Source organism: Anarrhichthys ocellatus, unplaced genomic scaffold (assembly GCF_004355925.1).
Source record: "Anarrhichthys ocellatus isolate YVR2014 unplaced genomic scaffold, GSC_Weel_1.0 scaffold23, whole genome shotgun sequence".
NCBI lineage: Eukaryota > Metazoa > Chordata > Actinopteri > Perciformes > Anarhichadidae > Anarrhichthys > Anarrhichthys ocellatus.
Window position 1 is genome coordinate 6,520,356 of NW_022280053.1, and position 27,236 is coordinate 6,547,591.

Genomic DNA, 27,236 nt, shown 5'->3' on the forward strand with positions numbered 1-27,236 from the left:
TCAAACAGGTGGAAAGCTGTATTGAGTAGTGCAAAAAGAGTTTAATATCTTCTAAAACCTAAATTATAACAAAACAACTGAGCAAACCATCCCTGACTCATGAAAGTTAAAAAGAATGGCACATTCAGTTTCCTGACCTATGAAGATATTGTCACAGTATTTCTTTGCAGGCTATATTCCCAGGTAGTATTAAATATCCAACTATAATACAATAAATAAATAAAAAACTATGAATATAAAAATCTGTCTCAGTTCCTGAGATATAAAACTTGCCAGAGCATAATCTCTTTGGTCGTTACTTTGAAACATGAGGAGAGATTTGCTGCAATGGGAGTTTGTATGAATAAATAGTTGTTCTAGTATTTCGGGTAGAAGACCCTGGCGATCAGCCCGTCAGCCTTCTTAGTGTCCAGCCACTTCCCACACAGGAAGATGGTGGTGACACCATTGGCTGTGTTAGTCACTTCCACGCGGTCCAGCAGCCAGCCGGGGCTTAGACCAGAGTTGTCGTGCTCCACCCGGACTTTCTGCAGCTCGCCCATGTCCAGCATTTCCAGCAGGAAGCGGTCCGTCTGCTCACGTTCGAAAAGGTTACGAAACTTCTGCCGCAGTTGCCGATGGCCTGAATCTCCATTGGAGCCGTAGATGGTGATGAAAACGTTGGCGTCTGTACCCGCTCCCTTCTCGTCACCCGTGATGACGATGATTTCGTACTTGACGGGCACGAGGCTGCGAGCTTTACTGGCAAAGCTCTCAATGGCCTTAGTGCACTCAAAGGTGGAGAAATCCTCCCTCTTAGGAGAGAGAGGGATACGGGCATTGCAACTGAAGATGTACCTGGAGGTGATTATACAGAATATGATTTGTTATCAACAAAGTTGAATGACTGACTTCCGCATGGATGTAGTTTTGGCTCACTGAGCAGTAACTGATGTCTTACTTGTTTCCCAGTTCCCTTTCAGTGACAACGACCTCCTCCGCATGCCAGAACACCTCCCCCTTCACTTTCTTCCCATCCTTGGGTGTGTGGCCCAGGCAGATACCAGCGATATCTCCCAGGTTCTTGGACGAGAACTCAAACCTGTCAACATGTCCCCTACGAAGAGAGGAAAACGAGCACGTCAGAGCGAGTAGCTGTTGGCTTAAATTGGCCGACATACTTTAAATTCATGTCACTGCCAATTTGTTCTGGATGGTGTAACGTCATCATAGTCAATTGCAGCGTTGGTCTGAGCTCAAGTGCTCGGTGCTGGTGGGGATTATCATAATAAGTGCGAAGGCAGAATTAGACGGAGAGAAAGCACATTTCTTTCAGCTTTCTCGAGTACACAAGTTGCAGCTCATTAAGTTAATCGCGCACCAAGTACCTACCGCAAGAACCTCTTCTTCTTTGAGGAGTTCTCCATTACGAATTCTTTTGATCGGCCCTTCCTCCCCTCGAGTACAATCCAGGCATTTTCTTTGGTTTCGGTGTCTCCGGTTGTGACACAAATTTCGTACTCTAGGGAAAACACGGATGGTGGAAGTAAATTTTCTCAGTTGTTCACAGACATGTCCTCCATTTCCACACGGAACATATATCAAACATTAAGATCCCTTTGCACAGAAACACATGTTTAAGTTAAAATCCTTAAGATCTTTCATATCAAACCCCATTTTGATACTATTTATGGAGTTTTCATTGTGAGTGGCAGAGTCCGCCATTGCCACTCTGAATGAATGCAGCACGTAATCCAATTTAGTCTCATTGATTTCAGCCTCTTTGTCAGCTACTGCTGATGCAAACAGAACATCTCATTATTGCAGCTTCACATTAAAACTCAGGCTGGCTTTTACTGTGAAGAGGCTACAGGAAACACGATGTATCTGTCAACAACGTGAAAAGGCAAGACGGCAGTCTTTTTTCGGTTCTATATATTACAGGGAGTGATGGACCGACAATGAGCGCCGCGGTTAGATACAAAGCTCCTCAGAGAGGTAACAGACTTAACTGTGTCCTGGCTGTTGGGTTGATCAATTGCATGATGGGAAAAGGCAGATTATGGACTTCTTTATTAACACAAAGTTTGTTTGTTTGGCTGCACTGCAATCAGAAACATGCATTGTATTTCTGACAGAGTAGCTACTCAAGCAGTGTTTGCTGCCTCTAGAATTATGGGACCTGTAGTTTTAATCCACTTTTGCTGTTTCGCAGTTAACCACGTGTCGCCAAGTCACCCAAGTCTGAAATCTTAATGATTACAACTTTAAAACGTGTCGTATGTGCTGGCCTTACTCGTCTTCTCGTTGAGGTCCAAGTAGTCGTTGTTAGCGCACGCCAGTTCTCTCATTATCTGTCCATCGTCGTCATTCTTAGCAAGCCAGCGGTCACAGGGGAAACGAAATGTTTTGTCCAGGATCTCATCCTTCACGTCGATATATTCCAAGTGCCATCCTGGAGCAGGACCTGGGAGTAAGTAAAAAAATGTTGTCAACAATAATGAAACAAGGAGTGCTGCAGCAATCTTTCAGGCTCACGAGTAAAAAGCTGCGTCATCGCCTCAGGTTCCCTCAAATCATCAAATCAGACATCAACTGTTCAGGTTTCATTAAAATCAGAGTGGTGACTCAAGACTTCTCCTGTGACGTCAGACTCACGAATCTGTGGCCAGATTTATCTTTGGCTGAGTGATTGCATCTTAAGTTGTAACTTGAGTGAACTTCATTCAAATAGCACTTTTCACAATGCCAGTCAGAAAGTGCAGATTCAGTCAGCCTTTTATTAGTCTATCTGAGGGCTGACCTGAGTTGTCGTGCCAGACTCGTACTTTGGAGAGCTCTCCCATGCTGAGGATATCCGAGAAGCGGAACATGTCCACCTGCTTGCGCTCGAACTTGTTGGACTTGTTGCACTCCTTCAATGCCAGCGTCCCCGTGTCTCCGTTCTCTCCGAAAACTATGATCCACACGTTGGCATCAGTGCCTGCCCCTGAGGGCACAGGAAAGTCACCCATTTTAAAAAAAAATAAAAAATCTGAATTTCTGCTTTCCTGGAACAAAAACATATTGGAATAAACAAGGAATAATGTACAGCTCGGCAATGTACGGTGAATTAACTGTGCTCACATTTTCACCTTCAAAATCTGAATTAGCACAGCATAGTTTCATTTAAACTATATCATTGTAATGACATTTCTAAATGGCATCTTTTCTATTATTCAAATTATTAACTCGTAAAAATGTTAACTACAAAAAATGCACAATTATAAAAGTATAATTGTAGTTGTAGATCTTTTAAACTGCAATGCAGCTCAACTAATCCAGGGATTTCTTGAATTTCCAATAAATACTGAGATTGCAAAGCCCCGAGGAAACTGATCTGCCAACAAGCAGCCACATTATGCAGAGTAAAATGAGCCGCAGAGAAAGCCGCCTTCTCTGACTCAGACAGCACATCTATAATCCCTCTGTGCTTTATTATTTCATTACAGTGAGTTAGACACTAAGTGAATGTGTAGTAGGCGATGCTGAGAACAAACCTCACTCATTCTGCAGCATTTCTTTTGTGTCCTAGTTCTCCGCCAGTCTGTGCACTAAACTACAAACCTTGTACTTTAATTAACGCTGCAGTTTTAATGAGGAATACTTCGATTTTAGATATTTAGAATTGCATTTCATGTCGCTGGTACCTTTTTAAATGAATATTTTCCTTTCATATACAGTACCTCCTACTTGACATTCAATGCCTCTTCACACTGTACATGCAGATCATCCCATCATGATCCCAAAGGAGACCATTACTTGATGCACAGCATCGCCTATGTAATGTTGCTTGTGCGTGCGCGCGTGCGTGTGTGTGTGCATGTGTGTGTGTGTGTCTATCAGTCTGGCTCATTATTCCTCCAAGAGCCTCAGTGGTGGTGCAGGGCTACATCTTAGCTTCCAGTAACAGCCAGAGGCAGAGAGCATTCCTTTGAAGTCGGCTCAGACTTCGCACCACGCTATCGTATTGATCAGCAGCACTACTGAGCTATAGAAAATACTGCATGAAGAAAAGAGGGAGCAAAGCCGCGTGGATGCCTTCTTAAGAGGATTTCTTTCATTGCCACGATGGAGTCAAACACTAATTATTCCAGCTTTGCTCCTCCTGAAAGAAAACACAGACCTCTGTACAAGGACAGTTCAAATGAGGATGAGGAGCAATGTAAGATATCCGTGAACTCAGCCCCGAGCTTCGGATAGTGGTTGAAAGAATGTGATTACAGACACAAATAGCCTCTACAAGGCTGTAGCTCTAATTTGACATTACAGGGTGAGGAATTCACTCATCTGAGCCACCATCCACTTTGAACTTAGCCATTTAAGGACCCGCAGGCTACCCTCGAGTGCTTTGTTTTGAAAGAGTTCAGAAAATAATCAAGAGAGGCGATAGCGAGGTGAACCCAGGACACTATTTGACAGACGAAATCTCTCAACTGACACTTGAGTCCTTCAGAATCCCCCCAGGAAGAGCTGGAGGCTGCTGATGAAAGAGGATGTCTGAGCTGCTCTGCTCACTGTGAGCGTCCCTGGATCTGACCGGATGCTGATCCAGAGATGAAAGGATGGACGGGTGACGTCGGTACGCCTGATGAGCGGACACCTCTGTTAAATAAGTTTAACTGCTTTCCAGTATTTCTAATAATGTAAGCATAGAAATACGTATCCCAAATGTCCTTCTCTGACTGCAGCAGGACAGGTCGCTGCACATTCACCGTTTTCTGTGAGAATACCTGTAAAATTCAACAAAACATTTCTATGAGCATGCTGACAGCAGCCGGCATGTGCTGAGGACTTACCTGCACTGTCACTGGTCTTGACCTGGACTATGTAAGTGGTGAGCTCCACCATTAACTCCTCCTCCACCACAGCAGCCATCTCGCAGATCATGGTTCTCTTTGGTCCATGGCTCCTGGAGAGCCACTCCTCATAGGTGAACGACGACACCTCCTCTGTGGTCAGGTTACGCATGATCACCTGGATGCACAGAGTTAGTGCTTCAAATATTATATCACACATATTCAGAATCCTGACATGGATTTGTATTATTATCCACTAAAATGTAACAAAAAATGTGACACAAAGTGTACGAATCCTCACAATAACAACGATAAAATTCAGATTTTCAGATATAATGTTTACCACGTTCACCATCTTAGTTTAGCGTGTTTGCATGAGAACATTTACTAATTAGCACTAAAGTGCACCTGAGGCTGATGGAAACATCTCACACCAAAAATCATGGACGAGTTAAAAATGTTGACCTGATGATGGCGCTAGAGGGAAAGTTAAGTTCACCTTAACCTTTTCAACATGAATGTCTGCACCACATGTCACAGCAATCCAATAGTTGTGAACCTGAAAGTAAGATGTATCCTCTGCGCACCATCAATCTACAAAATGTCATGTCGATCCATTCAAATCGTTGTTGAGATGTCTCAGTCTGATCCGAGGGGATGGACCAACATCCCAGCGTGGATAAAAGCAAGTTCACGTGAATAAGCGTTGTGTCATACATTATCGTATTACGGACACTAATGTGTTACGAGTATGAACACAAACCCCGCCTGCCCCGGGGATGTCTGATCACTAGTCCTGGGAAACATTTCATTACAAGACAAAGACTCAGGCAGCCACCCTCGTATTACCTCTCCACTCTGCATATTTATTTGGGCAGATTACTATGCTGGCAGTCGGCCCAGTGCACTGTTGTGTCCTTTTCAATACACGGACCCAGCAATCCATAAAGGCAGCACATCTGCTTGTGATGCTGAACACACAGGGCTCTGTGCAGGGTCAAGTCAAGGAGATGTTCGCAGCCGCCGAGTCCCAGGCACGAACGGACAGGGCTCGGTATTGTTCCTGACTGCTCTGCTGCTCTGCAGGCAGTGGTGACTTTACCAGAGAGGACATTTGCATAGGAAATGTGTTCTGTTTCATCAAAGCATTTGGCCTGAGACATCAGACAGGATTTGGAGGTGAGCAGTGATGTTGTCCTCACAAGGTCAGCTGTGTATATTAATGCAGTTTACTATATTGCTGGACTATTCATTAAAATTGGCGTTATTTGCACTAACGCACACCCATTCACACTAAAAGGAAATTTATATTTCCCTACTGACTACAGTAACACACAGCGCTCATTACTGTGTTTGTCTGTGTGTGCATGCGTGTGATGATGCCAGAACAAAGAGCATGGGGAATAAATGGTTCAATATGCTCACTCCAGGAACTCTGGGCCCTGCTGTGTGTGTGTGTGTGTGTGTGTGTGTGTGTGTGTGTGTGTGTGTGTCAGTGTCTTTGTGGGTGGGTGAATCACTGACCGTCCTCCTGCAGGCAGAGATAGATGTGTGTGTGTGTTTTTGTCTGTGTGCTGTATGATATAATAGATTGAATGATCTTGTGACCTACAGCACACACTGCCAGCGTACAAAACACAAACCTGGGAGTGCTTTGTACTATTGATTTTGGTGCTTTTTATGCTTCTGGTTTTATGTTTTATAGATGAGATCAGCAGTTTCCGATTTGTATCTGATTAGCCCTTAACAAGAATGTAGGGAACCTGTGCATTGAGCATGATCAGCTCATTCTGGAGACTTAATCCTGCTTCCAGCTTTCCTTTTGTTGTAATCTTTGACAATTATTTGGCATGTAAAAATCTCCTGAACACACGTTTATCTTTCCTGGTTAGTTAAAAGCGCACTCAACTGATTCATCATTTCACTCCCATAAAATTGTCAAACTTATGATGGACAGTTTAAAAAGAAATATAAAAATCGGTGCAGCAGAACCAGAGATATCGTCGGTCTTATTCCATGCATTGCTCTTCCATGTCAATACCTGGTGCCAAATTACCCACAACGCACCTGAACCGCTGACAGTTCAGTGTGGTATACTAGTAGTGGCTAACGTTGCCAAGAGCTGCTAGCCTCAAGCAGAGATGAGGAGCAGGATACAGAGGTCTGGTAAGCTTGTTATTTTCTATCTCCACACTTCCAGGTTCTTTGTTATTTGGTTTTTATACATGCGGTAGACCTGTAGACAGACTTTGGTGTGTAAAATTGGTGGACTTCTCCTTTAAAGTGATCTGACCTGATCCAGAAACCAGTCAGGTCGACTGCCGGAGCCATCAATACGAAGCCTCATTTTCCTCAGTGGTGCAATGTCATCAATCTCCATGTTGAAAGTGTCCTCCTGACCGCGCTCAAACCTGTTGTCAAACACATAATAGGACACAGAGTTTATAATCTGCAGCTTAATGAGACAGTCTCTGTATTTCACATTGTTTCTCCACATTGTTTTCTTCCATGTTCGGCTACCTGTCCTCGTTCTTCTGCAGCAGCATCTCCTCCGTGCTGCCATTGGCTCCAAATACAGACATGAAGATCAGCGTGTCTGTTCCTGCGTTCTGCACGTCTCCGGTTACTACAGTCACCTCGTAAATAATCTGACATGAAAATATGAAACATCTTACTTGTTATATTTTCTTTATATAACGTAGCCATCTCCCACGAGCAGTATAACCTCTCACAGATATGAATTTGTCTTGCAGCAAATAAACAACATACATTGTTCTGTTTTTTAGCAACTATGAGATTGACTGCGGTGCCGTAAACATCTATAATATAATGGTAAGAATATATATTAAATGGAAGGCATGTTTTTACAGTGATATTTCAAAACAGGTACAGGACATGGGGAGATAGACATCCTATTTCTATCATTATTGTAGCTGTTGTGCCATTATTGTTGTTGCTGTGCCTGTCTCTCTCTAAAAAAGTAAATTATAGAGTATGGTCTGGACCTGATATGAAAAGTCTCTCGAGACAACTTCTGTTATGATTTTGACAGCAAATAAACAAAACAGAATTGAATATGATTGTGTATAACTTTCACCATATTTACTGAAGGGCCACCAAAGTTAAAGTGCTACATATATCTATAAACCTTATCCTAGACAACAGTGTCAAAATGTTCTCGAAATCAGACAGAATAAAGCCCTCGGAAGTCACTTGTTCTCTTAATTTCAAGAGATGTTTAGTATCTTCGTTAATAAATGAACTTCCAATAAGTCAATTTTTATCTATATCAATAATGTTGTGAATCATACTTTTACTCCTGGTATTAGCATGATAATGTTAAGGATCTACTCTTTCTTTTTAGATAAATCAGATGTGTACACCTATTGTTAGCATCTTGTTTAAACAAAGACAAGCAATTATAAGTACTTTTCCCATCTCAGATGTAACTGAATGTATAAATTGTGATGCATGTTCTTAGCCAATCGACTGATATATAACATATCATATTACTGATATCTACATACCTGCTGGGAGATGGAAATGGCCTCTGCATCCAGCACGTTGAATACTCGAGCAGTCAAACCATCTCCTCGATCTTTGGCCAGCCAGCACTTGCAAGCAAAGATATATTTGACCCCTTTGGTTGGCACAGCAACAGACAGCTCATCAACCAGCCAGCAGCTCTCAGGAGTGGCCCCATCATGACCGAGCTGCAGGGAGGATGAGCAACAATCACTTCAAGGAACGTGGGTGTATTTCTCCTGCGTGGCCAATGTGTGTGTGTGTGTGTGGATGTGTGAAAGTGCACGTTCATCACTGAAACTCTAAGAGTCCCCCCCCCTCACCTCGACCTTTTTGATCTCCCTCACATCTAAACCGTGGGACTGAAAGCTCTCCAGAGAGCCGGCCTCAAAGCCCTTCCTCTCGTCCGGCAGGTCCAGCCACAACCTCTCCGTCTGGGTGTGATTGGCCCCGATAATGATCACATAAGCCCTGCTGGTGGTGCTCGCATCGCGCTCCAGTCCAGTGCTGATGGTGATGTGGTATGGTATGACTGCACAGGAAGGGAACGGCACTTATTCATTCACAGAGAGCAAGAGATTATGTAAAGATGTCTGTGTTAGAATAGTAAGGACAAGCATTCACAGAGCAGAGGATGAATCCAGTTCAACAATGCTGAAGATCTTTCTTACTCGGGAGCTCAACTTCCTCCTCCTTCTTTTTACTCTTTTTGTTCATGTTACTGTCGACACTCTTCACTGTCACGGCTGAGTTCTTCTTTTTACTGTTGAGGCTTTCTCTAACACCTTCGTAACCCTGAAAGAACACACACAGACACACGCAGTGATGCAGATATACACAACGACACAGATGCTTACTAATATCTGTAGAAACACACAACGTCTTTGTGTGTTTAATAAGGCTGTGTGGATTATTAGCAACGGCAGCAATGTTTGTAATAAAACAGTATGTTGTGTAATTGTATTTTAAGGGAGTGGCTTTGGAGGGAGGCCTGAAGGGACGGGCTGTTAGCATGGCCGACTTTGCAACTTTCTCACTAGACTCAGCAACTTTTGGAGTTAGTGCTGCTAGTTTTTTTATACTTTGGGGGACCGGACCCAAGTCTTTATAATCTTTCCTTTCTACTATTTTGTTTTAATATCTCTTTTGTACACATGACTTTAAAGGCACCTCCTATACATAATCGCACACAGACGTCTTAAAATGCTACCTTAACATAGAAGACTCTCCCAATGCGTCGGTCCTCCCTCTTCCTGGACAGCCAACGTTCACACAAGAAGAGATAGACCTCTTCCGTATCCACGTCAACCACCTCCACCTGGTCCAGGTACCAGTCGGCACTCATCATACTGTCATCATGGCGTATTTTTACCTTGAAAACCTGTCCGAGGTCAATGGCTTCTATAGTGAACTTATCCACCTGGAGAGATAAAACATGACCATTGGTGAAATAAAAACAAAAGTATGATCATGTAGTTTGTATGATGTATTTGCTGTACTTTAGTTTTCTTTTACAGAGCTCATTATGTCAGGATCATTTGTCACTTCATAGTATACAAAATGCTTTCTTACAGATCCCCGTTCAAACTTGTTGCCGTTTGTCTCGGACTTTCTGAGTTTCCTCTCCCCAGTGTCCCCCTGGTCCCCGTAAATCGTGAGGAAGACGTTGGCGTCGGTGCCGCCTCCGTACACATCGCCTGTCATCACTGACACTGTGTATGTGTGAGCTGTAGTGGGGTACATTGACCACAGACAGGCACGCGGGGGATGAATTTAAGTGCAATTGGCAGAAAATAGAGTGAAAAGAAAGCCATTTTCCATCGCTGTTTGGTGCCACTGTCATAACAGAGACTCACTCGGGGATTAGAGAGGACCTGAAGGGAAAAGTGTCTTGTTTCTGAACTAATGCTCAGAAAGGTGGGGGAGAAACAGGACCACAACATTGTGACAAATCCTGCAGATGTTTCTGCTGTTATGTCAGTGTGTATAAATAGTTGAATGCGTGCGTTAACATACTCTCCAGGGCATCTTCCACCTCCACTTCGGTGACTTTCAGGTTTCCATCTCGTAACAGTTTCTCAGTGATGATGTCAGAGGGCACCAGCTCTCTCACGGTTTCTCCATCATCCTCCGACTTGGCGAGCCAGCATTCACAAGGGAAGATGACAGTCTCTGAACCCTACAGAGAGAGAAAGGCTAATTCATTTGTGTGTTTTTGCCTTAAGAGTGGAATCTGTGAACACACTGTTCTGTTTTTGTCTAAGCCTCTGAAATCATGGTGCTGGATTAACCTCTATCTGTGCAGAGAACATCCCCACCTGCTGACCAAAAATTGCGTTTGTGTGTCACCAGTGGATGTGATAGTAAGATGTTGACAAAGACAAGTGTAAGTCCTCTACAACTAAAATCTGAGATGTTTGTTAAGCATAAAGGTACAAGTACTGAAATCAATATCAGTTGTTTTTTTGAGGCACTTCAACATTTTACTTTTGTCCTCAGTAGGCAGTACCTTTCCCTTCCTGAGCAGACGTCTGATCTCCACTCTGTCCAGATGCCAGCCTGGGTTGACCCCACGGTTGTCATGGCCGATCCGGATCTTTTCAATTACATCCCCCACATCTTCTAGCTGTACAGAAAGCAGAAATTAATAACTAAATTAATTGTATTCAGCATTGTATTTACTACAGTAAATACCCTGATGGCCTTGCTGTTCTTCATAGCTTGATGACCTATTCTACTTATTTATGACCGTACACTGTTATTGTACCTCAACAATAAACATGTCTTCAGCTCCTCTCTCAAAGTACATCCTCCTCTCCCTCTTGTTGACACACAGAGACTTCTGCTGGGTGCACACTGCATCTCGCCCGTACAGGACAATGAAGACGTCTGCGTCCGTGCCGGCTGCGAACACGTCGCTCGTGAAGGTTTTAATTTCGTAAGGAACAACTACGAAATTGAAACAAATAAAAAACATAACCAGTTATTTGCATCAAATAACAAACATGCCTGGAGTAAGTTTTGTCATGCAGTGACAATTTACATGGTGTGTAATGCTCCGTCTGAAGAGAATTAGGGAAAAGGTCCCTGACGATGGCCCCGTCATCCTCCCCTTTATCCAACCAACGACCGCAGGGGAAGTGCAGTTTCAGTCCAAGAGACGGGGCATCAATCTCCACCCAGTCAAGGAACCAGCCTGCTGATCCTCCACCTTAAACATTCAACACAAATGATCGTGATCACGTGGACTCATTTTGCACTATTCACTGCACAGGCAGGGAGTCTGTCCTACCGTACCACGGTTATCGTGTCCAACACGCAGCTTCTTCAGTGGTCCAATGTCCACAGCTTCCACAATGAACTCATCGATCAGACCCCGCTCAAACTTATTCTTATGAGTCTTTGAAGCCTTCAGGTTGATTGTCCCTGTAGATGTGCACATCATAGAGTAATTTCATAATTTAAATATAAATGCAGATATATATGAATTCAGTGTGATAGTCTGAAGTATTACCTGTGTCATCCTTGGTGCCGTATAGAATCATAAAGACATTAGCATCAGTTCCTGCATACTTTTTGTCACCAGTTTTTATCCTCATTGTGTAAGTTGTTGACATGGCTGTAGTAACAAGAAACCAGAAGAAATTAAACATTAGGCAATCTTGTGATTGTTATTTCTATTCATTCATTACAAAAAACAAAAAAAACGTTGTTTCTTTAGGACAGTGTTTCTCTCTTTCTCAGGGCCGCCATAATGTTGCGTTCACCTTTCTGTTCAAGACCAAGTGTGGTTTCAGAGTCTTCCTCATCATCATCATCTCCTTTCTTCATAAAGGCCTCTTCCACAGGAACTAGCTCCCTGGCAAGCTGTCCGTCATCCTCATCGACAGCCAGCCAGCGTTTACAAGGGAAAAAGTACCTAAAACACAATGCATTATGAATAAATAATAAATGCTGTGCAGTGAACCAATACATTAGTCTGTTTAGGACTATCAAATGTTCCTGTGTCTAAAAATACTCAAAGAAAGGGGCCATCTCTATTTGGATTGACAGAAAGGCTTTTCCTTAACCGGACTATTTCAGAGTACCATTTCCCGCCACACAGTGGAGCTCTACAGACATTTTATGAGCAAAGGTTCTGCATTTGCTCATAAAATGTCTGTAGAGCTATGAAGGATGATGCTGTTTTGTGAAACCTGTGGCAATGATTTGGTGTCTACAATGACACAGCAAGATGTAAAGAATTTCTCATCAGTTGAATAAATTATTATACATTTTTTTGTAATTAATAGATTTAATTATTCATGGTTTTTGTCTGAAGATGCAATTACACATCTGAATTAAAGTGCTGATGGATCTCTGCTCCCTTTCTAACGTCATCATGACTTACGTGGTGTCATCTTTGTTGTCTACAATTTCCACTCTGTCCAAAAACCAGCCGGCGCTGGTCTCACTGTTGTCATGTCGGATCCTCAGCTTCTTTAGGGTCCCCAAGTCGACCGCTGTGATGTTGAAAATGTCCTCCTGGGTCACAAGCGATCAAACCAGTAACAAAAGGGTCAAGAAATGTCACAGGTCTCAGTTTAGCAGTCCATGAGAACCTCATTACTTATTTATTTGATCTGTATTTAACCTGCAAGGCTCCTTAGATCCAACATGTGTTTGACATTTGAGGCTTTTCCAGGTAAACAGTATCAATGATAACAATCATGACCATATAGAACACAGCAGATCAAACAAATCTATACATATGAACAGTGTTTCCCCAAGCTCCACTCTTTACGCTAAGCTAAGCAAAGCTACTCCTGATTCTAGCCTCATATTTAACAAACACGAGAGGTATGAATCTTCTCATCTAATTCTATGCAAGAAAGAGAAAAACTATACTTCCCAAACTGTCAGACAAAAGTTTATATCAATACTCGGATTATGACATAAAAATGAGCACATCTAGAGCTGACGGAAACAAAGCTTACCTGGCCTTTCTCAAATTTGTTCAGGTTGTTTGCCTTCCTGAGCCGTCGCTCCCCCGTGTCGCCGCTCTCTCCATAGAAGTTGACGTAAACATTGGCATCAGTCCCCGCCCCCCACGTAGTCCCAGTAAACACATGAACCTCATACGAGTTCACTGAGACGAAAACACAGTTAGAAAGTGCACATCATGAGTGAGCTTTCAACATTATGGTTAATTCATAATGGCACAGTTAAAACAAACAATCCAGCCTTTGGAAGCAAAAAACAATGGGTCAGCACATTACATTCACGCTCTACTCACCCTCCAGGTCTTCACTGCCCTCACTCAGCAGCTCAACCACAATCTCCCCATCCTCCTCATCCCTGGCCAGCCAGCGGCTACAGGGGAAAGTAAATGTCTCTACCACTTCCTGCAGCTCCTCAACTATCTCCACCTCCTCCTCCTCCTCTTTCTTCTTCTTCTTTTTGTCCTTCTTCTTGTCTTTCTTGGTGTCCTGCTTCTTCACCTCAACCTGCACCATAGCCATCGTCAGCCGCTTGATGTCCACCGTCTCCAGGAACCAGCCGTCTCCGATACCCTTCCCGTCATGGTAGATACGCATCTTGTAGATCTTACCAACATCCAGAGCCTCAATCTGGGTTGTAGGAATGAAACAAGGGTCAAACCAGGACCTTAAATCCCCTGCAAACACTGAGGTAACACGAGACAGTCTTTATACAGACCCTGAAGATCTCAGTGGTGCCGCGTTCAAAATTGTTGGAGCGACTCTTGAGCACGAGGACTTCAGTTTTTCCTTCATCTCCGTAGATCTGACAGAAGACGTTGGCATTGGTGCCCCCTGCACGCTTGTCCCCTGTGACCACTGTTACTTCATAGTTGATCACTGTAAGAGAAGGAGAGGCAGCGCAATACAACTGAACTCATAATCACTGTTACTGTGGTTAAAATGATTCATTCTGACTGCACTGTGCTGGTGTTATTTACATTGTTCGATGTCCAAGGTCTCACTGGGATAGATCTCCACCTCGACTTTCCCATCAGCCTCGTCTTTGCAGAGCCAACGGTGGCTTGGGAACATGTACTGCTTCCCATGAACTGGTACAGAGATCTGCACACTGTCCAGAAACCAGCCAGCCCGCAAGCCCTCATTAGTGTGACCAATCAGGAAACGGTTGATCTGTAAGCACAGGGGACACAAGATATAAACAAAAACTCTGTTCTCTGTGAAGCCTATTCGTGTCTGAAGAACTTGCCTGTCCGATGTCAAAGGTGTCAATGGTAAAGATGTCAGTTTGTCCCGTCTCAAAGTAGTTCCTGAGGTCGTTGTCGGAGACTGCCAGTATCATCTTGTTAGTGTCACCCTTCTCTCCGTACAGCTTGACAAACACCCTGGAGTCTGAGCTGGCCCCACTCACACTGCCTGTCTTGATTGCTATGTGGTAGCTGACATCTTGGGAGGATGGACAGACGGGAATTAAAGATTTTTAGAAATCTGAAACGAAATTAAAGTTTGACCTATCCTTGGTTTAAAATGTTATCTAGGCACTCACTAAAGAGACGCTGGCCATCTCCAACTGGGACTAACTCACGGACAATCTGCCCATCATCTTCATTACGGTCCAACCACCTGAAGAAAAAAAAAACACATAAACACAGATAAACTGAATCCTAAGAAAGACTGAGATCAAGCCTCCCACCAAACCTCCCTGAATATTTAAACGTGTGGAAAGAAGAATTTATAAACATGGAAACATATTCAGTTTACAAAAGAAATAGGGAGAACAATTGTTCTACATTGTTTTGCATTGTAAGCTTGAAAACATTTCCCTTATTACGACAGACAGGAAAAGCCTCTTTCTAGATGTAACACTGCACCTCCGCCTTGCGGTTTGGCTCCAGTTACTAAAAGAGAGAGAGCTGGCTGACTACCGTGCATTTAGTCCCTATTTGTAGTATCAAACTCATCCATCAGCTGCCTAACTACTTAAACACCAGCCACTCGAGAACTAATGAAGGTAAGCGTGGCCGATTTATGAGGCTTTCCGGGACATTGTGTTTCGCCGTTTAATGTTTTGGTTGGTTCAAGACAAAAGAATTTAACAAAGAATTATTTTCTTTCTTGGGAAGAGAAATCAAAACCACTCCCATATCATGTATGGTAAATAAGACGACACAGCCAGCAGCTTGGCATAAAGACTAGAAGCACTCCCTGCAAAAACCACAACTTGCCATTTTCACACTTTCTTATTATGCACCATGGATTCAAACAAACAACATGCTGATGAGAGAGCTTTAGAGCCAGGCTAGCTGTTTCCTCCTGCCTCCAGCCATTATTCTGAGCTAAGCCAACTGTCTCCTGGCTACAGCTTCAGATGTACCATAAAGACACAAGAGTGGTTTCGATCTTATCACACAACTCTCTACAAGAAAGCATCTAACTGTATTCAAAAATATCCCTTCAAGTCACGTTAGGTATTATTGCCTTGCCTGAAACAGGGGAACTCGACGGCCAAACTCTCTGGCTGGCCCTCCTCCCGGACCATCACCTTATCAAGGAACCAACCACAGCCTCCACCGCGACCATCATGGCCGACACGCACTCTGCGCACTTGGCCCAAAGACACAGACTCAATGAGAAACTCATCGTGCTGAGGGAAGACGGAGTAACATACAGAAAACGGGTTAAAAGATGTTTGCAGTGCATTTCCCAGACAATATATATATATATTTTGTGCATATTAATAATGCACTCACATTGCCCTTTTCAAATTTGTTGACATTGTTCTTGCTCATGAACATGAGTCTCTCCCCTGTGTCACCCAGGTCACCAAAGACATGGAGGAAGACGCTCGCATCAGTGCCACTGCCACTGACGTTGCCAGTGCAGATAGTAACGCGATACTTTATCACTAAAACGAAACACAAAAAAGAGGACACTCACATAAAGCAACATTTACACATCGAGTTTGAATATCTGCACTGACTCTCTGACAAACAGCTTGTGTGCATTTAATCAACCAGGCACGTGTGTCCTTAGCCGATTTCTTACAGGGCAGCGGCTCATCGATGAGCGCTCCGGTAGCTGGAAGTTCTCTGACGATCTCATTGTCGTCCTCATTGATGTCCAGCCAACGGCCACATTCAAAAGAATATTCCTCCATCGTCAACGTCTTGAGCAAAGTGACCTGCAGAAAGTGACAGGCTCATGTGTCATCATGCACGTCTTCATCTCTGGTTCATGATCTAACCTTTGCACAAATGAAGACTGCAGAAGTGACATTAACAAACAAATTGTGGTGCAATAGAGTGCATGCAGGCTCATTTACACTTCAGTCTCTCTTCTCTATATCTGAGATCAGGTGCAAGATTAAACTATCATTCCGTGTCTAATTTAGTGCTAAGAGGGTACATAAAACAACAGACTAACAGCTCACACTGACGGATCAGACAGAGAGAGCGATGGGTCTCACCTTCGCTAAATGCCATCCAGCAAATGGATGTCTCTTCTCATGCCAGATGCGCACTTTCCACAGTCTTCCCATGTCTGGCATTTCAATCTACAGCGATCCCAAAACATTCAAAAGAACGGATACTTAAAAAAATAAATCTTGGGAGCTTATAGTTAGTAGATGTGAGAACAGTGGAAGAAATGATCCAGGGCTTACCATGAATTTATCAAGCTGGCCCTGTTCAAAACTGTCAGAGTTGTTTTCCAGTTTGATCTCATCAGACTTGCCCTTCTCTCCGTAGATCTGCAGAAACACCTGAGCGTCTGTCCCTGCCCCCTTCACGTCAGATGTCAAAATCCAAAGGGACCATGGGTACTCTGGGAGTAGAATTAAATAGAATGCAACTTGAATTCTGTTTTGGTTAAGAGAATATGAGGGATTTACTTTTCTTTCAATGAGGAGAGATCTGCGAGTTGAAGGAAACTACTCACTCTTCTGCTTTTTCTGCCTGAGAGAGACCATCTCGTACAGCTCCCTCTCAATCAGTCCGTCCCCCTCGTCCTCGTCCAGCCACTTCGCGCACTGAAATGTCTGCTCGATGCCCGTGAATGGACAGTATATTACAACCTAGAGGGGGAAACAAGGTGCTTGGTGGTTGAATGACATTTTTGAGAGTCCCTCTGTTACCAAAGACAGAAGTGTAGTACCTTCTCACAGTACCATCCAGCACCAACAGCCCCGTTGTCGTGCCCGATGCTGACCCTGCTGAGCGGGCTGATCAGGTCACAAATCTCCACGTTGAAAATGTCGATGAGGCCGCGTTCGAAAGCACCACCTTCCAGGAATACTTTGCCGCTGTTCTTTAAGCCCTTGCAGCCGTGCATGACCATGTGGATCTTAGAGTTGGTGCCTGCACCCCTCACGTCTCCAGTCATCACTTGTACATTGTATACGATTCCTAAGTAGATTCAGGAGATTACAGGAAATTTAAGATGTATTTTTTCTGCAGTGAAATAGTGGCTTTGTGTTGTTCTCACCCATTGGTTGCACAGATCCAACCAACACATCTCGCTGTATTTTGCCATCACATTCATCCATGGCGAACCAACGATTAACTGGGAAGTCATAGATTTCTTTATTCCCCATGTCATCAATGACTACCTGGAGAGACACATTATGCACCACCGTGAGTGATTTATATGCATGTGGGCAGGTCTGTAAAGATCATGTATGTGTAGATTGAACATGCCTTATCTAGAAACCATCCAGCTGATGAACCTCTGTTGTTGTGACCAACAGTGATTTTCCTCAGCCTTCCCAAGTTTGGCGCCTCTATCGTGAACTTGTCCTCCGACCCGCGCTCAAAGTTGTCTTTGTCACTGTCCAGTCGCCTCTCTCCTTTCATAATAAACAAAGCATTTTGGAGTCAAACACATTGAAATGGATGACATAGCTACAGTCGTTAAAGTAACAATAAATATACAATATTTGTCATGGCTTTTGGTGGACACATCTGTCTAGCATTGAAATAATGGATTACTTTATCAACAGAAACTTAATCGCCTATTGTTTATACTATTCAATTGATTGTTTCAAGGGATCGAACTGCAGATTTTCTGGTTGGTCCTCCTCTCTCACTCTTTCTGTGCCTCTCTCTCCTATGTTGGCATCCATCGTTGCAAAACAGAAGAGCTCACCTGTGGCCCTTTCATTGCTAAAGCTCTGATTGCTAATTAAACAGTTGTGCACACATGCTCACATTTGCCCATGTGAGGAGTCAGAGTGGATAGTAGGAAATTTAAGTTTAGCATTTTGGATTTGGTAGGGCGTTCCATGTCAACACAAGAGATATAATTCATGAAGATTGTGCCAAATGTTAGCAAACTCTCTGGAAAAAAGTGCAGTTTAGAACTGCGGTCTGAGTGTGAAGCAGGAAATGTGCTTGTATTTTAGCAGAATTGGTTCAGGGGTTTGGTAACATGAATTACAGGTTGTGGTCACTGTGGCTCAAGTACCAGTTTTAGTGTGTAAACAATCAATAAAAACGAGGAAACGGATTAGAAAGCCCTGGGTGTGCAACCCCAGAGACTTTACTAACCCTAAAGAAAGGGCGTTGTCACACCCTGGTTAGCCTAGAGACAGAGAACAGGGGCCAAGAGTACCAAAGAATGACGTTTAAAAAAATAACAGAATATTGATCAACACAACAATCGATACAAAAAATCATTAGTTGCAGCCCTACCTGTGTCACCATTCTCTCCAAAGATGTTTAGGAAGACATCTGCATCAGTTCCACTTCCCTTCATGTCAGCAGTGAACACACTCACTATGTACTTATTTACTGCAAAACAGGAAATCAAGAATACAGTGCCTTATATAAACAGCAGAGAGTCTAACAGTGTAGTAAACGATGGTTTTCAGTATCCTTCAGAACCAATCTTCTACCTCTTAGCAGAATTAGTTGAACTTTTCTAATTTCATTAGGCGGGTGTCTTATTAGTCCACACTGAGATGGTTTCCAAGTTAAATATTCATAACAGTGTGTGTGTGTGTGTGTGTGTGTGTGGGTGTGTGTGTGTGTGTGTGTGTGTGTGTTGTGTGAGTAACAGCCATATCACTCTGACCACTCCCTCACAGCACAGTGTCCTCATGTCTTTATCCGAGCCTCGGCTTCACAAGGCTCTGCTTGACTGACTGCAGGTACTGAGATGTTAGATCACATTGCAGCAGAGGACACATGGGCTGGCTTACCTGGCTTACCTGAGGATTATACTCTGATGGAATTCAATTACAAAATGAAACAGAAGCAAGATCTGTAGGATACCAGGCACCTTTGTGTATAACTAGTTTATAGCGTTAGTATTCGAGCTCTTTCTTAATAGTTGTATTTTATCTTAAAACTAGTCTTTATGACTTTTCAAACCCAGTGGTTTCTCTGCTATGTGGTGGAAGTATTTGGAATTTGAATCAACTGTTTTTTCATTTGAACCTTTGTCAACCTTCGTGTGCTTTGTGTTATGTGTTTGTCCCAGAGTGACCTACATTTTGGGACGTCCATGGGGTTCATGCTGCCCAGCAGGTCCCTGACAAACAGGTTGTCGGCCTCCTCCCGACTCAGCCAGTTGTTGCAGGCGAAATAGAAGCGCAGATGGGGCCGGTTCATGTCGGTCACCACCACCCTGTCCAGGAACCAGCTGGCGTTCATCCCCGTGTTGTCGTGCTCGATCCTGGGGAGTCAACCGTCATAGTGTGACATGAATTCACCCTGCAGGCAATCACAAAATACGTTTTCCACATCACATACACCAATGCCTCTTGCTTCCTTTTTGTTTGTTTGTATTTGCAGTCGTAAATCCAAACAGTGGAGACTGTTGTATTCAAGCATTGTGATTCAGACATGGAAATTTTGTGAGGAGTGAATAAGATGTGGAAGAATAACACAGTGAAATAGATCTGCAAGCGGCATCTAAGCATATTGTTTTGACATTCATGAATTAATCAACTTTGAAAGAAGAGTCATCATGTGAGTTCATTACAGACAGTAAAGAGAAACTGGAGGATTGAAACACAAAGGTTCCTGAGCTACATTCAAACCAGATTAGAGTTTTGTTGTGCCAATTGTTTCGGAGTAGTTTGATGCCAAAAATGGCCTTCTCGCACAATATAGAGAAAAAACGTCCAAACAGAAGAACAATAGTGCTTGATAATGCACTAAAATGTATGAGGAGCTGCCATGTCAGATGTAGACATACAAGCATACATATTTGGGAATAAAGCAAACCTTCCATACTGCTGAATTGTCTGAAGAACCTCTGCTTTTTGAGGCCTCAGACTAAATGTATCCTGGTTTCACTGTTCATGTGTGACAGCTGTGATGTGACTCCTCTGGAGTAAGACACTAACTCCCAACAGATGGGGCTTAACCTTTTGTCACTGGATGAAATCCTTTGATGGCCAGCGTCGCAGCTGGAAAACGAGTGACAAATGTCCCTGTGTGATCCTCTCTGTAAGCTGCTGTTCTATTGTGCGAGGTATACTTGAGCACAAACTGGGATGCTGTCAGTGACCTGTAGCTGTGAGTATCTGCTGCAGCCATTAATAGATTCATATATAAAGTTATCACACATCACAGTCAGCGCTGTGGGGTTTTCTGTCACATTAGATTTGCTGTACAGTACCTCAGCTTCTTCAGAGGCCCCACGTTGTGCGTTTTGATACGGAAAACATCAGTCTTATTCTTCTCAAATGCGGTGCGGCTCCTGTAAATTGAGAAAATGTGAGAATTTGGGAGAAAGATAAATTGAGTGTTATATGTGTGTATGACAGAGAAAGAGAGAGAGACGTTCTATTTGATTGATAGAGATTACACCGGTCAAAGAAACACAGTCCAGGCAGAAAACTGAACTGAACTCTGCAGCAGTGAATTACATGTCCTGACTGATTCGGCTTAAGGGACTCTGGTGGTCTCATGGCAGCTGTATAATCTGAAACCTCCTGAGGCTCGGCCCGTTCAACGCTCCCGCCTCCTCATGTACTTCTACCCCTCACAGAGCTGTGTGCATGGAGGACCCCCTCTGCCACAGCGAATCAGACACCCTCTTTTCCACTACTGCCTTTGTCTCTGACCCACATCTCCATCTGTTCTCATATTCCTGCAATATTCCACCCACAGAGAATGCTCATAAATACATGCCCCCGTTCTCTGTTTCTGTGTAAAATCACCTGTAAGGCAATGATGGGGAGACATTGATTATGCAAAAACAAAAACCCCAATGCAAACTTTGGAATTCATGTAATTTGAATTTGTTATGATCACAATGAATTTCCAAAGAGTTGCATTTTTAATCTGCCGCGATTGTTCAATCGGGCAATTCTTTGAGACATAGAAACCTTCCCTTACCTGTATCATGTTATAAAGTTTAAATCGATCATTACACGATACAGGCAGGACCTAATATATATCGGAGTAAGGTGAAACTCCTAATGCTATATGTTTATTATATGATAGAAGTGACTTATCAACGTCCATGTATGGTATTTCACCTGCTGAGCAACACTATGGCCACACAGCATGCAGAGACTGAATACATAGCACGTTGATGCTGCCTGAAGTGGATGAGACCAACACAAGGTGTGAGTGACATGGTCCAGTGTGCTTTACAATAAGTTGGTACATCCTATACGCTGCACAGGTAACCCTAGCTGTCAATCAATGTGTGCAGAGATAAAGGGAGCCTGCTGCTGATAAGATCCCCTGAGAGTCATTTGATCATCCACAGAAATGACATCGTGGTCTTCTTTCATTTGCCTCTGAATGGAAAAGACCGGCCATGTCACATAGTTCCCCCTTACTCCAGATATTCTGTGTCCGACATTTTAAAAAGGACTGTATAGAAGAGAGATTCCTGCACCTCAACCAAACCTTTATCAACGTGCGTTGCTTCTCTGACATCAAAAGGATTTTGAAGATTCAGGTTAATGTAGTTTTGACAAACGGTCAAAGAAATGTGCAAATGGATTTAGTCATGATCGACGGGATCCACAGGCATCAGGTTAATGTTGATCAGGAATGCTCCCCCATACAGTGTTATATACACAATACAACTCAACACAAGGACAGAGTCATAACCACCCTTTTAGCAGACTGATTAGAAAATACCTCTTTTCTGTGCTGAAGGATCAGAAAGGAATAGAAAAGGTTCAAAGTTAACAGCTGACATTGAAAATGTATTAAACTAGCTAAGCTTTCTAATTATATAAACCGAAGCAGAATGAAATGCAATTGAATCGAAGCGACACATAAAACCTTTTCACAAGGGAATTAAGTCAAAGCAGAGCAAGTCATTGAGACCTGATTCAGAGTTGAACATATTAATCAAAGCATACTATAACACAATGACATCATGTCCTCACAATGACAAAAACCCTTTTAAACTCACTTGCTTGCCAATTGAACCTTGGGCGTGACGCCAAAGTCTCCAAAAAGGGTAACAAACACATTAGCATCCGTCCCGGCTCCCTTTACATCACCAGTGATAGTAACCACCTCATACACTGAAAGAGAGAGGAGAGCGTAGATTAGACAGAGAAGGAGAGAAGAAGATGTGTTGCCCCTTTGCAACGAACATCACAAATCTGAAATAATGAGTGCACGTATAGGGACTACATTTCATGGGGTCGTACAAGCACTAATTGTAAAAGTAAAGGTTGAATAAAAGGACAAAGACAAAGTCACATCCTCAGACAGTGTCCAATAATCTATAAACATTAAGGAGCGTTGTGTTTCCTTCCATGCACTGTTGCCAGGGAATTCAATGCAGCGAATCCATGTCTGGTGTGATACACCAGACGAGCCTCTCTCACATTTCACAAATGTGTGTCTTCGTGTGACCGAGCTACCGAGATCACGGGAAGGTAAACGGGAGGAAAACTCAGCAGTCTGTACAATCTACCTCAGTTCGTGTCATTTAAGGTTTTTGTGTGGAGGAGAAAAGAAGAGAAGAGTGGACATCTGAGGACGTCCGTATACACTTTCGGATGGCAATGTCGGTTCAGATGGAAAATGTGGTCCAGACTGAAATGTCACAACAACTACTGTGTGTATTACTATGATGTTTAAGACATCGATGGTCCCCAGAGGATGAAGACTATACTGACACATGTATTTATGTACATTTGTATTTTCTTTGTGAAATGTCTCAACAGCTATTGGATGGATTGTCAGTATATTTGGCACAGACATTCATGTGCTTTGATGGTATCCAGACTTTTCAACTTGCCCTACCGGGACAACATTTAAATTTGTTTATTCAGTAGTTTAATTACATTGGTTTTAAGCTACATAACTGAAAACATAATGGCATTCCCATTGGCCTCAGCTGTGTTTTATGCTATTAAGCTTATCTTAACACGCTAACGTAACTCAGATGGGGAACATCACATTTAAAACATTGTAGGCTACCTGCTTAACACCGGCATTGTGAGCATGTTAGCATTCCCATGTTAGCATTTAGCTCAGAGCACCACTGTGGCAATGCACAGCCTCTTAGCTGCTAGCATGGCTGCACTCTTGTATGATGATGTATCGCCTGTGCTTGAGGCATTGTGTGTCACTTTTCACTCAACTTTTGTCACCATGAATCCAATGAGCTGAATACTTGTGAATCCAAACACAAGCTTTATTTTTTGTTGAGGATTTTGAAAGTCACACCTGTGTTTGAGCTTCGGTAACAACATTAAATCTTCAGTAGGACTGTGACTCAGTAGCTTAGTTTATACAGTGGTAATTCTATAGTCCTGCTGCATTGTGGTTATGTAAGATAGACTGGATAGGCTGCAGGTATGGGACGCTGTCTGGGACTTTGAGTCAAACTTAGTCAGCGAGAGACAGAAAGAGAATAAAGTGGTGTACAGTCTGAACAGAGAGACTGTGTTTTCACAGGCTGGAAGACCTCCAGGGTGAAAACTTAATGTGGACTGAAAGTGTAAAAATGTTTACATAATTTAAAATGAATTAATAAAAAACATCCATCAAGTAATGAATAACGGAACTGGAAGTAGAGGATATTGAATGAGGGAGACACGCAGAAGAAGCAGACAGATTACCTAAAAACAGCTCCAGGAGGAAAGGAGCGGCAGAGACCTGATAGAGAGCAATTTAAACCAAAGTCGATGCAACAGGGACACGGACATCTAATTAACAGTGAGCAGAGCTATTAAGACCAGATTAAAGAGAAAGAGAGACACCTGATAGAATCAGATAGACACTGAGCCTTGATAAACTCCTCGGAGTGTCAGAGACCCGAGTGAGCCAGTGAAGCAAGAGACACACAGGCATGTGTCACTGCTACTGATGCTAAATAATGACACTTACTGCTCCTTTCGTAATTTGCACAGAGACCAGAGGCTGATAGCACATTCGCTTTGAGCAGCTACTTTATGGGAGCAATTATCTGGCAGTGAGAATGCTAGAAAATACATGAAAATGTCACATTTGCAGCACTCCCTCTGTCAGATGGGGGAAGAGCTTTTAAGTTCAGACGTTTTTTATGTGCAATTTCCTCATTCCAAACACATTTTGATACAGCCGAGTGCTGCACTTTCCAAACGCTCCTGTATGGCAACCCCGTCTCATAAGAAGTTGCATTTATATACACTACTAATGCAAATATGTTTCCAAAGACAAAACTTTGATGCCAGAGACCTGGGTTCGCATCTTGAGTTTTAATTCCTTTGTTTAGGCAACAAAAGCCCTTACAGTGAAATTAAGGAGAGAATGTGGTTTTGGTTTAATTTCATGCAGGAAACTTTCAACCGAATAATGCTTTTGAATGTTAGGATCAAACTCAGCTCAGAACCAAAGTTACATTAAAGTAATTTCAATAAAAAGAATTTACCATATTTACCAGCTATGTTCTACTCAATTTTGTCACCTAAACAAGTAGCTGTCAAAATTTGAATTTGTTCGGGTTGTTACATCTTTCTTGATCTATCCCATAAATCATCCGGAGTTCCCTTTCCCCCCTAACCAAACAAAAATGAACTATTTGGCAGCCTCCTGCAGGATTTGGTTCCCTGTGATGTGCTTTAAGAAAGCTCCTCTGGCTCCCGGCCCTGCCTCTGGCCACCGGTGGTTCTCCCAGCCACGGAGACTGGGACGGCACCCAGCACCTGTCTGCCCCCGAGCTTCTGTTTGGCTCCATTCATGTGGAACATAACTGAGCTTTCACCCAAGAACAATCAGAGAGTGATTCCCCTGGGTGCTCCGGCTCTGAGCTGAAGGGAACTGGAGGAAAACTGTATTCAAGACTTGGTGAATACATTATGTCATGAAACTGAGACTTACCTGAAATACAACTTGTGGGGCTTCTCTGTCTGCTCTACAATGTCAAACCCTTACCTTTCTTTTTGTAATACTCATCCTCGTATCCATCGGATGAATCTGTGTGGTAGTTCAGCAGCTCGTTCTGGTACATCACGCCATAGTCCACCTGTTTATTTTTGGATTTTTTCCCCTTTTTCTTTTTATCTTCGTCACTGTCCACCGACCCCTTCTTTGCCTTCTTCTTTTTCTTTTTCTTAGAGTCTTCCTCCTCCTCCTGCTCCTCAATCAAGGGCTCCTCATCACCATCATTGTGAGACTTCTTCTTCTTCTTTTCGTCTTTTGACTTCTTATCCTTGGATCCCATCTCCTCCTCTCCCTCTGGTTTCTCTGTGGAGGATTTCTTCTTCTTTTTCTTCTTTTCCTCCTTCGCTACCTCAGTCACTTCCTCTTTGAGCTTCCCTGATTTCTCCTTTTTGGAATTGGTCGTGGGGTCATTATTGTTTTGCTCACCCTCCTCAGCCTCATTTTCAATCACAGCACCAGCTTCAACACCATCATCTGGTTTCTTTTTCTTCTTTTTCTCTTTTCCTGTTTCACCCTCTTTTATCTTCTTCTTCTCTCTCTCTGGGGCCTCCTGGTTCTCGGAGCTCTCGGAGCTCTTGTGTTTCTTCCGACTCTTCTCTCCTTTTGTGGTGTCCCCACGGGTCACACCGTTGCTACTCTCCTTTGGTTTTGGCTCCGTTTCCTCCACTTCGTCATCAACCTCTTTGCTTTCTTCTGAAGCTGTGGATTTTTTCTGTTTGGACGGCATCTTTAATTCATCCACTTCCCTGGCCTTTAGTTTCGTAAGTGCTGCCTTGAGTTTCTAATGGTGTAAGACAATTCATTTGACCCTTGGCTGCAGAGAGGTTGTAGGATCGTGGGGTTCGTGGCAGCATGGGTGTGTGCTGCTGCAGGTATACAGACTCAGGACACGCAGAAGGTGGAATGGCTATCGGGACATCTCCTACCTGGGCGGTATATGGCCATATGACTAACATACACTACTCATGAAAAATGACCATCACTTCAGCACTCACGTGACCCACGGGAGAAAGCCTTGTGAAAAAGGAGCCTTCCACCGAGAACTTATCCTCTCTGCCACGGCACCCTCCATTATTCATGGTGTTAGGATCGCTTTACGAGCCGGGGGCGTCTCGCTTTTACCTGCAGTCACACGCACACAGACAGGTAGACAGACAGAGACATTACCACACACACACAAAGTATCCCTCCCTTACAACTACTCCTCTTTGTTTATTCTAATAGAAAGTGTAGCTCCATGTATAAATCATATTTAAGGTAAGATAAATGCATGACTGGCAACATATTGAGTGTATCTTATGATTTTCTTGGATATTTTTTAACTCTATGTGCAAAGGTGGTAATTATTAATCAAGTAATTATTTTATGAAAAAAAATGTTTCTGTATTTATGTGCAGTGGTTGCAATTATTCATTAAATAATTATATTTATAATAATGTTTTACTCTAAGTGCAATAGAATATGCACACAATGTAATTAACCTGAAACTGTCAAACATGTAAAACTGAATATAGAGTGCAACAGTTAAAGAAAAAGCATGCAAAAAGAAGTTAGCATGCTAG

At 43.0% G+C, this 27,236-nt stretch overlaps 1 protein-coding gene across 1 annotated transcript; it reads right to left on the bottom strand.

Moving 5' to 3' along the window:
* Positions 1-26,746, bottom strand: loxhd1a (lipoxygenase homology PLAT domains 1a). The gene is made up of 41 exons (XM_031860221.1): positions 25,666-26,746; positions 22,706-22,820; positions 20,945-21,025; positions 19,809-19,993; positions 19,009-19,107; positions 18,016-18,164; positions 17,804-17,927; positions 17,474-17,724; positions 17,258-17,393; positions 16,983-17,143; positions 16,788-16,874; positions 16,367-16,502; positions 16,072-16,226; positions 15,805-15,965; positions 14,868-14,944; positions 14,571-14,767; positions 14,302-14,494; positions 14,040-14,200; positions 13,618-13,951; positions 13,319-13,470; positions 12,733-12,866; positions 12,110-12,261; positions 11,857-11,961; positions 11,640-11,768; positions 11,386-11,553; positions 11,110-11,291; positions 10,852-10,968; positions 10,359-10,521; positions 9,915-10,069; positions 9,553-9,762; positions 9,014-9,137; positions 8,666-8,874; positions 8,345-8,530; positions 7,338-7,465; positions 7,111-7,228; positions 4,818-4,995; positions 2,783-2,968; positions 2,276-2,446; positions 1,372-1,501; positions 941-1,096; positions 1-837 (listed from the first exon to the last, which is right to left on the bottom strand). The coding sequence occupies exons 1-41, from the start codon at positions 26,399-26,401 to the stop codon at positions 357-359; spliced, it is 7,272 nt and encodes a 2,423-aa protein (XP_031716081.1). The 5' UTR covers positions 26,402-26,746; the 3' UTR covers positions 1-356.
* Between the last annotated feature and the right edge of the window lie 490 nt (positions 26,747-27,236).

What these genes read in the sequence shown, in the direction of transcription:
- loxhd1a (XM_031860221.1), bottom strand. Translation starts at nt 26,401, where the DNA reads ATGCCGTCCAAACAGAAAAAATCCACAGCTTCAGAAGAAAGCAAAGAG. An exon ending in ACAAGTTTGAACGGGGATCT is followed by an intron (nt 9,763 to 9,914) that starts GTAAGAAAGCAT and finishes TTATCTCTCCAG; the next exon opens with GTGGATAAGTTCACTATAGA. An exon ending in GGACCTCAACGAGAAGACGA is followed by an intron (nt 1,502 to 2,275) that starts GTAAGGCCAGCA and finishes TGTTTTCCCTAG; the next exon opens with AGTACGAAATTTGTGTCACA.